The 14,582-nt window shown below is 42.6% G+C and overlaps 1 protein-coding gene across 1 annotated transcript in view; it reads right to left on the reverse strand.

Annotated features, from left to right (window-relative positions):
- The window catches only part of para (sodium voltage-gated channel paralytic), a 115,003-nt gene extending 100,794 nt beyond the window's left edge, over positions 1 to 14,209 (reverse strand). Inside the window, exon 1 of the mRNA XM_071594272.1 lies at positions 14,057 to 14,209. Coding sequence (XP_071450373.1) covers positions 14,057 to 14,209 — 153 coding nt within the window. The remainder of the gene's footprint in view (positions 1 to 14,056) is intronic.
- Positions 14,210 to 14,582: the final 373 nt, after the last annotated feature.

The following is a 14,582-nucleotide window of genomic DNA, read 5'->3' on the forward strand; positions in this document are numbered from 1 at the left end:
GAACCCCGTAGTTGCCAGGACTCAAAATCTCTCTATTTTCCATCATATAAATCTTTGGAGTGATAGTTGAGGTTGTTTCCCATTGCCTTCCTCGATAGTATTTTAAACGTGACACCATCACTTATTGGCCGCCCCACTGGGGTCAGACGCCATTACAGCCGCCTATAGGAACATAGGAACAGACGCTGCATGGACTACCTTTCGTCTAGCTCCTAACCTTCGACCATTCTGGCATGGGTGACTCTACCAGGAGCAATTATTATTACTCCCGCCAACACAGCTCTAGGATATATATATATATACACATATATATATACATATATATATATACATATATATATATATACATATATATACATATATATATATATATATATATATATATATATATATTATATATATATATATGCATATGTATAGAGGGCTTTAAGGGAGATGAAACTAAATAAGGCCGTGGGGGTGGATAACATTCCCGCGGAACTATTGAAATGCTTAGGAAAATGTGGGAGGAAGAGGCTATATGGGCTGATTCGTAGTATTTATAGGGAAGGAATCTTGCCGGAAGACTTTGTTAGATCAGTTTTAGTTCCTATTCCGAAAAAGGTAAAGGCCAAATCATGTGAGGACTACAGGACGATAAGTTTGTTATCCCACGCAGCTAATGTTGTTCTTAGGATCATAAATAAAAGGATAGAGAGTAGGGCACCTGAGTTGATGACAGGGACGTTGAGTAAGGATGTTAAGGAAAGACTCGTCAAAACTTTGATATGGAGCGTAGCTATGTACGGCGCGAAAACGTGGTAATTGAAGCAGTAGGATAGACGTAGACTGGAGGCTTTTGAAATGTGGCTGTGGAGAAGTAACTCAGTACTCAGAAAGTACTCAAAGATGAAGAGGTATCTGATGTAGAGTGGGAATCATTCGGTTCAGTCTGAAAAAAACTAGGCCTCAAGATTGTACGTGTTGAAAAGTTGAAAGAGAAGTTTTACTCCTCTTCCGTTGAGCTACGTTTGGCAAGTATCCGGGACCCATGGCAGAAAAAGTTAATTAAAGAATTGTTAAGTGGTAACGGAATCTTAAAATGGGTATATTTTAAAATAAACACGATATTTGAACTTATTCTATGTTTCCTAGTCCCTTTTTAGATAAAACGAAGGGAAATTAAGATTAATGGCCGTTTTTTACGCTGTCTTTCGAGGGCTGTCCACTCTTGAGGGTCAGTACATTTAAATTTCGGTTGTTTTTGGAAGTTTGTTTTGTTACGGAATATCGGCACGGAGTTTTAAAGTTTTCAAAGTAAGTTTAAACTCGTCCATGGAGATGAAACAAAAATTGGGCATACATTTAGAATATTTTTTTTAATTTTATAAAACTTTTAACTTTGAAACCTCGTGATTTTTCAAGTGTCACCACTAGCTAATATCAAACTTTAAGGGAGAAAAATTAAACCGCATTCGTTCTGCTGAGAATTTTCCATTCGTCCGTTCGCTCTTGAATCGGAAGGGCGAGGTAAACAAACCGCCAGCACAACCGCGGCGGAGGGGGCGGCCTCATCGCCCCGAATCGATCGCCAGCTTCGAATACGAAGTGAATTCTTAATTCCTCACGTCACGTGAGAGGGCCGAAAAAGCTCTACGCCTGCTGCGAACTGGGCGTTCCCTCCCGGTAGGGGCAACAATGAGCCCCTCGAAATGACGACACGCCGCCGCGCGGAGGGATACACTACAGCCACGGACAGCGGCGGGGCGGACTCCGGCGGCACCGACCTCTAGTCGGGGGCCTCGTGTTTTATTCAGCGGGGATCAGAGGGAACAAGGACGACCGTCCGTCCGTCAGCGGGGGGCTATTTATGCTTAACATTTCGAAATGAGAGGGTTTTAGGAGACGCCGATGCGAAGGCGGGTGACGCAAGCGCGCGGAGCACTCGAGTCGCAGGCAGCAGGATTTTGTTGACCGTCTTCTCCAAGCCGCAATCAATCAAAAAACAGCTGCCAGACATTTTTGGCTCGCTGAATCATTTACGTCGTAATGAACATGATATTAAGGGACGTGGTAGTCCAGAGGCCGACCGAAGGACCCGAATTCGATTCCTGGGCACGCTTCTGGGCACCCTGAGCTCTATCCGAGCAGTGAGATTTTAGAAGGGTACCAGATATTCCTGGGAAACCATAATTGATACAGGAAAAGGACCTGGCCCCCCTTATTACCCCGATGATGTGTGGATTACCCACGCCGCATAGGGCTTAGTACGGGGGGAACTCTATTCATCACCCATCAATAGGGTAACATGTTTAAAGCATTGGCATTAATAAAGGTTAAATCCATTGAATGTGATGAATTCTGTTTTTATCGCGCATAATTTTTTGAAGCACGAGCTTTTCTTTGATTTATTTTTGCACACCCATAATGTATTAGTGATTATTGAACTGTCATATTTGTTGAAAGGACAATTCTGCGCAATTTGATACCATTGCTATGAAAGAAATAATCGAAACCACGGCGTGTAGCAAGAGCAAAAGAATTTTCAAGAAAAATGAGTGATTTTAAAAATACTTGAGATTGAAAAGGGCACACAAGTTTCCCTATTTGAAGAAAAATCCAAACAAGAAATGAAAAATTTGTGAGTAAATGTGACAATTACCCGAGCAGCCGCCGCTCTCGTTGACTCAAATATTTTTGAGTCAACGAAGAGGAAATCAACAGTATTTTACAAATCTAAATAAAATTTGAATTAAATAATTAATCTTTATGCATCAATTATGCTCTATAAATTAATTTTTTATGCGTTTACTTCTTGACCACTTCCACTTTGGCACAGGTGGAACTGTCACTTATGTATTTCATGCGCGGCAAAGCATTGGCACGGTGAAATAATGCCATTTCAAAACTGAATTTCGATCGAGATAACGGCAAGCCTACCCTAAAATATTGGAACGGTTTCAAAATGACCGAAACGGGCAAACCTCAAGGTGCGCGCCAGGCAGCGTTAACCCGTCTCATTTTTTATTGAATTGCCTGGCGGTTTACCTAAGAACAGCCATTGTACTTATACGCTGCACTGTTTCCTACGCTTGATCGAAAAGGAATCAACACAACCACAGCTTCTTCTAACTTTTATGTCGCGACAATGAACATTCACGCGAATGAATACGCTTAAAATAAAAAAGGAAGTAATTTTTGCAATGCCTTCGAACAAGAATGACCAAAAAAACAAACTCTTACGCTCCGATCGATGATTGAAGTCAAAATGGCGATCAATCAATGCTCAAGTTAAACCGAAAAATGAGGAATCATACGTAATTGCCATGGATATTGGATGGGAGGAATATTGCTCCCTCTTCCACACGGCAGCTGACGACGTCGTCATTTTGGATTATAGCATGGAAACCTTCACTACAGAAGCAATAGTTAGAAACGAAGGAGAAATTCTGCAGTCGCCACCCTAGGGGCAAATACGTAATTAACGCTCGTCACCCCAAGTGCGACGTGATGGTATGATCTCTCATTTATTAATTACGATGCGCATTATGTACGGATGCGATGCCATTCGGAGGAGGAGCGTGATCAGGTAAAAGTGAGGCTTCACGTTACTTCAGGACAGCCAATCCCTTTCATTTCCACTTCCATAACACAATCCGCGCCCAAACATTTCATTTTTTTCTCATTTGTCATAGGGCCGAAATGGCAGACAACTTCCCCGCGGAAATACTTAAAGATTTAAGAAAATGTGGAATTGGAATATGTATACTTATGGGGAAGACGAAGAATTAAATGATTATAAAATTATTATATAATTAAATTGAGGAGAGAAAGAGGCGACATGGAAGAGAAAGAGAGAGAGATCGAAGATAAGGACAGATTGGAGAGGAATGTGTGAAATCAGTGTCAGGAAGCAAATAGTAAAAGTCATTGGAAACGATCAAAGATAAGTCAGAGCAAACATTAGTTGAAACAGAAAAGATCCAAGAGAGATGGAAGGAATAAAAAGCAAAACTGTATGGTAAAGAACTTATGTCAGCAATCTTAGACATAGAAATAGAACATGACGTGGAGGAAGATAGCTTAGGTCCAGCCATACTTGGTAATGAGATAGAAAAGGCATTAAGGGAGATGAAACTAAATAAGGCCGTGGGGGAGGATAACATTCCCGCGGAACTATTGAAACGTTTAGGAAAATGTGGGAGGAAGAGGCTATATGGGCTGATTGGTAGTATTTATGAGGAAGGAATCTGGCCGGAAGACTTTGTGAGATCAGCGTTAGTTCCTCTTCCGAAAAAAGGTAAAGGCTACATCATGTGAGGACTACAGGACAATACGTTTGATATCTCACGCAGCTAAAGTTGTTCTCAGGATCATAAACAGAAGGATAGAGAGTAGGGCAAATGATTACTTAGGGGATGATCAGTTTGGGTTTAGGAAGGGGAGAGGTATGTGTGATGTCATTGCAGTAATGAGATTATTAATCCAGAGGAATATAGAATATTATCAGGAGGTATTTTCCCGTTACGTAGATTCCGAAAAAGCGTTTGATAGAGTGAATTGGAAAAAATTTATGAGTATATTGAAGAAAATAGAAATAGATTGGAGGGAAAGGAGGCTGATCCGCAACCTGTACATGTCTCAGACTGCTCAGGAGAGAGTGGGGAACGGGGATTTCGAATGGGCAGTGTTAGGAAGAGGTGTAAGGCAGGGATGCCCATCATCACCGTTGCTGTTCAACCTGTATGCAGAGGAAATGATCAAAGAGGCATGGGAAGAACTGGACGTAGGAATGAAATTGGGCGGGGAATTCGTAAAATCAGTTAGGTTTGCTGATGACCAAGTTTTGTTTGTCAGTCAGCCAATGGTGATAGATATGGGATGAGGATAAATTGAAATAAAACAAAGTTTATTTGGTTTTCTAGAAAGACAAAGGCTAAGTTAAATATTAAAGTAGAAGGTTATAACTAGAGGAGGTGAAAAGGTATACTTATCTTGGAAGGGATTGGGACCAACTTGGTCAAAGTAGTATGGACGTTAGAAGAAGAATTTCACTAGGCAACAAATATTTCATAATAAAGGAGTATATGACAGGAGCAAGGTACGTTGAGCAAGGATGTTAAAAAATACTCGTTGAAACTTTGATATAGGGCGTAGCTATTGATTGGAGGCTCTTGAAATGTGAGTAAGGAGAAGAATGGGGAAGGTGAAATGGACCGAGAAGAAAACAAACGAGGAAGTACTTGGTATGGTGGGCGAAGAGAGAGGTTTGTTGGGAGAAATCCTAAGAAGGTAGGAAAAATGGACGAAGTGCGTTTTTATCGGCAATGGGAAGCTGAAGACAGTAATAGATGGGAGCAAAAACAAACGAAGAAGAGGCAGGAATAGGATAGGGATGTTGGACGGGATGAAGGGAGGAAGGAAGTCTATGCGGAGATGAAGAGGGAATTGTTGTAGAGTAAGATGTTGGGTTGTGTTCAGTTAGGAGATATATATTTGGCAGTCGTGCGTGTCCATCCAAAGTCTACCCTTACCGGTAGATTACTTTTAATGACAAAACAGTCTTAGCGTTGGAAGTATTTTCTATCCAAAGGCTGATTATGCGAAGGTGCCCAGGTAACTTAACTCCTAATGCGTTTTTTCTCTTTGAAATCCCGGTCTAGTTGCTCTTTCAAATCAACCCGGACATTACCCTGGACACATGACATCACAATTAAAAGTACTTAATATTCATTTCATTTCTCTCTCTATTTTTTCCTATTTATTTCCAGCCCCTTTCAAAATTCTTACCACAATACTACCCTTACGACATACAAAGAATTTCTTTCTTACACGCAGGTTCTTGCATGGCAAGAAGGAGAGTTCATCCGATTTTTCCAAGAAAATTACAACATTCTGTTTCGTATGGTGGTTTTCCTAAAAGTTTTTTGGATTCATTCGCAAGATGGCGGGAAAATGAAATGACAAAATTGATGGAGGATGCCGCCTCGCCTCGGCTCAAGAGCTCAAGTTTGGCACTGCGTCAAAAAGCCCGGATTCACCAAATCAATCACTAATTAAGGGTCTCGATGTGATTTAAATAGGGTCCGTTAGATTCTTCACAACTTGTTAGCGCATGAAAGTACATGTTGAGGGAGCCTCAAGAAGAAAATAGTTGGGAAGCGGGGAGAAGAGGCTAGAATGAAGCCCTGCTACGCCAACATAAGAAACATGGCCTCGATTCATTATCATATTTTGGCTTGAAAATCGTGTTTACCTGCCAAAGTGAAAATGACACAGAGCGAGATAGTAATAGACTCCGTGGCATCGATGCAACCCTTTCTCTCCCCACCCGATCCCCCTCACCTAACACAATCCGCAATTACTGTAGGAATGAGTTTAAAGTACCGGATATTATGTTGTGAGTTACTGTCCTGCTATCTTCACTTGCATACCATGTCTACAGCATCAAATTTGAAACAAAAAAGAAATTTTTCAAAAGGCTATTCAACATGATACATAAAAGCGCCGAGATGATTATTTCCGCAAGTGTGGCACCCTGTTATTTGATGAGTAACGGTTCGAATCAGTCATTCGTTGAATCTTTTGAGCTTAGGTATTGAAGGAGGGGGGTGTGGCAGGGGTGTCTCCGCTTACTGTTGCAGCCTCGAAACTAGCGCAGCCCTGCGACACGGGAGGGGTGCGGGAGGGACTGGTTCAACAGCATTGCGTGCGGACCTCCCGCCCCCCTCCCCTCCCTGTGGTGACGGGGGCGTGTGTGCTCGGGGCAGGGCCCTTCCCCTCCTCGCCCGGGGCACTCCCTCGCGGCGAGCAGCGGGGCCGCGATCACGGGGGCAGCAGACGACGGCCGACCGGAGGTGCTCGCCCCCGTCACACTCACTCCGCGACTCAAGGGGGGGCAACCCTCCAGGGCCGATTCGGCCAGGGCATCGATCGGAGATCTCGAGCCAAAGGCCCCCCGCCCCGCATCACGTGCCAAGCACGCCAGGACTCGACTTTCAAGAAGTCAACTCAGAATTGACGAGGGATCTCAAAACCACGCACGGCTGACGATGGGATACTCCAAGTTAAGCCAATCTGCATGTCTCTCACGTTGACCAATCGGATCACTCGGTCCATGTTTGGTGTTTTGTTTTGAGCGTACGGTGGAAATGTGAAATGAAGTTTTCACGGCTCTAATTTCTCAAATTGCTCTCATGAATTTCGAAGATTTACCCAAAATCTACTCCGATAGTCGACGCTCTTCGTAGAATGTCAGCCCCGCTTAACGAAGATGGCCCGAGAGCATTTTGACTTTGAGAGCGGGATCGGACGGGACAAAACGAATTCGATCCAGAAAAAGATGAACGTCGAGAGATGCATCGCATTGGGAAACACCTTAATAGGATGACGAGAAGGGCTGAAGATCCGAAGAAAGTGAACGGGAAATGTATCTCTGCTCGGTTAAACATGCGGACGACCAAGGTGGAATTAACCAGCCAACAAAGGAATCACAACAATATCTGAGATAAGCGTCGAGTTTTGAGATAAGAAAATTTGAAGAAAATGCGAATACAATGTTAGCTAAATTTTTTTGAGCAGGGAGATTATTTAATGAAAGAGTTTTGATCCAAAATTGCTCTTTTCGATCAATCAGACGCCTTGAAACCCAGGTTGGAGGATCCTGAAGAGCTCTCTTGCTCTTAGAGTTTTTTCAGTGAAATTAGAGTACTGGACGCAGTGATAATTTCTTCGATACAACGAAGGCTGTAAATGTTATACCATAACGAAACCAAGGTCATAAATAAAAAGTGTTCCATATGTAAAAGCCAAGTTGTTTATTTTCAATTTCAATGAATATAAACACGTATAAATACTGCAATTTTAGTTAATTTGAATGCAGCATTGTGCCCGCACCAGTCAGTTTCAAACACCCTCAATTTTAGTACGGCTCAGAATGAGAATGACACGCGGCGCTACTTTGAAATTTCGCTTCCACGCCACCCCAACCAATCGATGGCCTAGCTTGTGTAATGATGCAAGGGCTGCAAGATGACTTAAACTGTTTAAAGTGACAAATTTTAAAAGGGAAGCGGGCCCGAAGCTTGAGCCAATGCTCTTGCAGAAGTAAATATTAACACCGTTGCAATCATTGTGAGGGAAGATCGCTAATAGTGAAGCTTTCATGGAGGGTCAACGACACTTTGGGAACAAGGATTTGATGTGAGGCGTGTTTTTGTGCCGGGGGTCAACCCAGGACATCACCGCGAAATCGCGATTCTGTCGCGACATAGCGTGTATCTTGCGTGTTCTCCTCCGTATGCCCTCTAGTCCAGAACTTGCTCCATGCGACTTTCACCTGTTCTCAAATGTGAAGAAACAGATTATTTCACCATCAGAAGCTGGCCAAGGCGAAACGGACTCATATACTAGGTCTATCCAATAAATACACGAAATGGTGCAATCTGGCGGCAATGACGTGGACTATGGTCCCGCCCACTAGCGGCGCTAGTTGCCTGAGACCCAATGAGCCGTCCGTGCTCGGCGGGTCGTCGAGCTGTGCGTATGATATATTTTATGTTAGTTTCTGTTGCCGTTGTTTTAACTGTTAGTCAAAAATGGAAATTTACGAAATCACGGAGTGACGAATCAGCATCAAGTTTTTCGGTGAAATGCGGCAAAAGCTATCAAGAAATTACTAAAATTCTGACAGCTGTTTACGGTGATTATGCTCTGAAGAAAACATCCGTTTTCAAGTGGATTAAATCAAGCCAAAAAAAATAAAAAGCCGATCGAAAATCGAAGTCATGCTCCGGGTTTTCTTTGATGTCGAAGGTATTGTTCATCATGAATTTCTCCCCGAAAGACGAACAGTAAATGCTGAGTTCTACCTGACAGTTCTCAATCGTGTACGATCAAATTTGATTCGAGCCAATGGACGGATCCTTCACCATGACAACGCACCTGCACATTCAGCATTGATTGTTCACCAGTTTCTGGCAAAGACAGTTTCTGTAACAGCGCCAGTTAGGTCTTCAACAAAGATCTTAGGAAATCGTATGGTAAATTTGCACAAAATTAATTGAAAGAATTGGTTTGGCTTCTTTCTTAAAAATCTAGAAGGCTTCGAAATGGCCCTTTAGTTCTTACATAGCCACATATTGTTTATTTGTTTTGTTTATCTAAGCTTTAATTTCAACACTATTTTTGGTGGTTTATAATAAAAAATTTGTTAGAAATTCTGGACATTATTATTTTCATCCAAATTCCGTAATCTTGGAATCCCATGATTTTTGCACGGATGGCAGCACTTAAAAAGCTACGTGGGAAACTTCCTCCGGTACCAAATAATCAACCCCCACTCACATGAGTGCTCATTAGTTTAAGCCGCCGAACGAACGAGCAATCAAAGGAGCACGAATGAACAATAAATTCAACGTTAGTTTAACCAACGGGAATAAAGTACAAGTTAAATGAATTATTTTCCTCTAAATTCAGAATTGGAGCAACCGCATCATGACTAGTTGAAAGTGGAATCAGTGGCGATTGTGTCCTCACTGAAACACATTTCCATCTACGGCATTGTGTTCACGAGAATCCCCTCAACATATGTTGAAATTCAAGTTTGCTTCATTTTTAAAGCTTATAACTCGTCGAAAGCCAAAATGGTGTCTAATTTTATCGTTGCCAGCTCAATGCCACACAGATCAGGAACAGTATTTATAGGTGTTTTCTGTCAATCTTAAATCCTTACGATGGAAATCTACAAATGAATGGAAGAGATCCGAGGTGCTCTACTATTATTATTACACAAAATACCGTTTGGGATAACTTTTGGATGGACGCAGACCAATCCTTGGAAAATACCTCATGTAAAAAACTTCTTTGACAATACACACACTGATACCCCAAACTTCGCTAGTAGAAGTACCGCTTTGGAAAACTCCAAAAAATTTACAAAAGGGATATCTTTCGACGCTCAACTGCTAGATATGTATAAATTATTTCGTTTTCTAAAAAACCCCAACTCACTATCTACATCAAGAACGGCTTCTATAGCCAAGATGGAGTTACTTTTGGATTGAGTGTTCAAATTATCATTCAAATATTACTAGCAAACAGGTTCTTCCACGTTATTACGTGATACGAGTGTGCTTGATGATTTAAAGTATTTTAAGCCTTTTTACCAGCATCAACATAGCAGAGGCTGGTATTCGCCAGCATGGTAAGTCACCAAAATGATTGGAGTGTCTTAATCCTTTTCCCTTGTATCCATCAATGTGAATATGCGTTCGTCATTTTTCGCTTTTCATGTTATATAAATATAAATATATATATATATATATATATTTTATGGAAAAAGGCCCTAAAAATATTTTGTGACTCCTAACAAAAGAAAACATCCTACTGTACATCAGGTCCCTCTTCAGCTTCCTTCATCCCGTCCAACATCCCTATCCTGTTCCTTCCCTTTCCTCGTTTGCCTAACATTCTCCCCTCTACAGCAGTCTTCAACATCCCGCTGCCGGTCAATACACCCTTCATTCACTTTTTCTGCCTCCACAGGATTTCTACCAACAAACCTCTCCATTCGCCCACCATACCAAGTACCTCCTCATTTATTTTCTTCTCTGTCCATTTCACCTTCTCCATTATTTTCCACACCCACATTTCAAAAGCCTCCAGTCAACGTCTATCCTCCTGCTTCAATGACCACGTTTCCGCGCCGTACATAGCTACGCTTCAGTCAACGTTTTTACGAGTCTTTTCTTAACATCCTTACTCAACGTCCCCGTCATCAACTCCCTCCTCCTAGTGAAAGTCCCTTTGCCAAGCACAATTCTTCTCCTTACGTACCTACTACTTTGACCATGTTGGTCCAAAACACTACCGAGATACGTAAACTGTTCTACCTGCTCTAGTCTTTGCCCTCCTATTTAAATATTTAGCTTAGCCTTTTTCTTTCTAGAAAATCGCATAGCCTTTGTTTTATTAATATTGATTCTCATCCCATACCTGTCGCAATGAATTTCCAATTCACTAAGCAATGCTTGCAACCCCTTGGCTGACTGACAAACTAAAGCTTGGTCATCAGCAAACCTAACTGATTTTACGAATTCCCCGCCCACTTACATTCCTACCTGGAGTTCTTCCCATGCCTCTTTAATCATTTCCTCTGCATACAGGATGAACAGCAACGGTGATAATGGGCAACCCTGCCTTACACCCCTTCCTAACACTGCCCATCCGGACTCCCCGTTCCCCCCTCGCACCTGAGCAGTCTGAGACATGTACAGGTTGCGGATTAGCCTCCTTTCCCTCCAATCTATTCCTATTTTCTGCAATATATTCACTAGTTTTTCCCAATTCACTCTATCAAACGCTTTTTCGAAATCTACGAAACAGGCAAATACCTCCTGATCATATTCTATATTCCTCTCGATTAATAATCTCATTACTGCAATGGCATCACGCGTACCTCTCCCCTTCCTAAATCCAAAATGATCATCCCCTAATCAATTATTTGCCCTTCTCTATAACCTTTTGTTTATGATCCTGAGAACAACTTTAGCTGCGTGGGATATCAAACTTATTGTCCTGTAGTCCTCACATGATGTAGCCTTTACCTATTTCGGTATAGGAACTAAAACTGATCTCAGAAAGTATTCCGGCCCCATTCCTTCCTCATAGATACTACGAATCAGCCCATATAGCCTCTTCCTCCCACATTTTCCTTAACGTTTCAATAGTTCCGCGGGAATTTATCCGCCCCCACGGCCTTATTTAGTTTCATCTTCCTTAATGCCCAATTTCAATTTCGAGAATGCCTGGACCTAAGCAGTCATCCTCTGCGTCATATTCTTTTTCTTTTTCTAACTTTGTTTGTCGAAGTTCTTTACTATACAGTTCTTCCATATACTCCTTCCATCTCTCCTGGATTGGCAACTATTACCTTACCGGCCTTATATCTAACTGATTGCATAGATCTCCCTTTCATACTTCCCGATAAAGATTTAACTTTTTTGTACAGCGGACCGATTTCACCCTTCCTCTGCAAACTTTCCATATCCTCGCACTGAGTCTTCCACCATGCTTCTTTTGCTTTATATGTTGCCCGCCTCAATTTATTGTTCAATTCTTTGTACTTCATTTTGCCTAATTCTGTATTTTCATTCTTCCATTTTCTCCACTCATCCATCTTTGCAATCATCTCATCCGCGATCTATGGTTTCCCTGTCCTTTTAGCGTTAACGGTTTTAAATATTGTCTTTTGCGGCTTTCGATTACTATTTCTTGATACTTTCCCATTTTTCTTCGATTGCACTTAGCTTTTTTCCATCCTTCATGATTTTTTCTGCCACCTGTTTGTATTCATTCCTTTGGAAAACAATTATTGCTCCTAAATTTCATTTTCTAACTCGCCGCCCCTGCCTTATCTTTTTGAAACGGTCGCTACATTTCATAACAACTAAATTGTGGTCTGAGTCCACATCCGCTCCCGGGAAGCTGTGCGAATATATCACACTGTTCCTAAACCTGTGTCTAACCAGAATATAATCTAGCTGATACCTTTCTGAGTCACCTGGCATTTTCCATGTATGCCTGTTTCTTTTGTGGTTTGTAAACCAAGTGTTGGTGATGACTAACCCCTGTCTCCTGCAGATCTCAACTGCTTTCTCTCCGCGGTCATTCCTCGTGCCTAAGCTAAGAATTGATAACGAGGGCTCAGGACATTTCGCAGGGGGGCACAAGGAAAAACAAAGAAACACATTTGGGTGCAATTGTTTCTCACTGCAGGGAACGTCTTTAAAGTTTGACCTGACGACGCTTCGTGGGAGGTTGAGAGCGAAAGCACGACTATCCCGGTAGAAGAAGCAGGAGCGAAGTCAAAATAACGAGGCGGCTCGGAAGTCTATGCACAGATCCACAGCAAGCAACGTTTTTGACGACATATCCGAAGCCGTAGAACATCCGACCCCCTTCCGAGCTGAGTCGATTGCGAAATTCAATTCGACATGAATCGGTCCGATGAAATTCAAGGCACAACAAGCGAAGTTTAAGGAAAGAGCATAATAATAATCAAGGCTTCGTCCCTGCGGGCTTTTCAGCGTGGACTTCACGCGATGCATACCAGCTCCCCGACGGAAATGTCACCTCCCCTCGGCCATGACTGATAGGGGGGGAGGGAGGGGAGGGGAGGGGGCATCTCATTTGGAGCGAATTAGCAATATGCCACGCACGGGAGGGCCGAGGTCAAAGGAAGAGGCGCTCGCGCCCAAAGGTGGCATTTTCTCGTCGAAAGCAAGGAGGAGCAAAGGAAGCCAATAGATTCAAGAGTCATCGTGCGTAACATAGGACCACCGTGATGCAATCAAATATCTGCATCTCCAATGTCGCAAACCACCGCGTGTGAGGCAGGGGGTGCCTGCTCAATATCCACTGTGGTATTACGAGTGCGATATACCGTCTCGGGACGACGAATTGTGAAAGAAAAGGACGCCCATCCAGCAGCCAATTCCCCTCTTAAATTCTGGCTGCAGTCTTTTGCATACCTACGTCACATTGCTCAGCTACAGCAGAGAATCTCCCAAGTTCGTGCAATGATTAGAATCGGGAAATAATTGAAAGGAAAAATTAAAGAGAAACATCTAGTTTCGTTTACACACTCACTTTGAATAAGCGTAATGAATCTGGGGCTTGGCGCCTGATTGGGTCGAAAGTTGGAATCAAACGGGATGGGCAGTGAAAAGAAGCTGCTCGTTTCTTGAGGAATACATGAATGAAACAAAATGGTGATGTTATGCGTAGTTGCACATCGAGGTTTGAGAGAGAGAGAGAGTAGAATTCACTTCCTCTCCTGCTCTGATAAATGTAAATTTGAAGTTAATACTCGGTAGAGTTTCTCTTTACCAATGCCTAACGTCGCCCCGTACGTACGAGCCATGGAGTCATATGAGTCAACTGTCAACCTATGTTCTCACCTTTAAACTATCATTACCATCTTTTATGAGATACGTCAGAATGGTCCCTTGCATTCATTACGTATCGCGTCGACTATCTCCAGTTTATTCTACAATTACCCGTTTTCAGTTCTCACAATCCCACTCCATGCCTTGTCCAAAGAGCCCGTTGTCCGCCTCCCTTCCTCAGCCGGCTTTTCCTGTTCCTCCTCCACCACCATGGCCTCGCCCAAACCCCGCTCATCACCGCCATCAACAGCACTCCCTCCGCGCACTCCTCCGGCCCACATCGGTCTGCACTCGCCTCAACATCCCAATGCCCCGCCACATTCACATCGCTCGTTTAACTGTCTCAATCCAACGTACTTCCTCGCTTCATTATACATACTATCATTGACCAAAGTTGGAATTCCCTTCTTTCCTGTCCATTGGAGAAGCCTAACGCAGTTTTAGAATATCACTGGAAATTAATGATAAAAGCCAAAGTTATCAACCCGAACTTCGGTTTGATAGGTGGCGGTAGAGCTAGAAACCCCAGTTCAAAGCCAGCAACGATCAGCCAGCAAGTTCACACGTCAGTATAGAAGGGGTAAAGTAAATTTACCTGTAAATTGATACTATATTAAATTAAACAGTATCCCTTTTGTCTGTCATTGGATGGAA

Source organism: Hetaerina americana, unplaced genomic scaffold, assembly GCF_022747635.1.
Source record: "Hetaerina americana unplaced genomic scaffold, ioHetAmer1.1.p SCAF_6, whole genome shotgun sequence".
NCBI classification, from domain to species: Eukaryota; Metazoa; Arthropoda; class Insecta; order Odonata; family Calopterygidae; genus Hetaerina; species Hetaerina americana.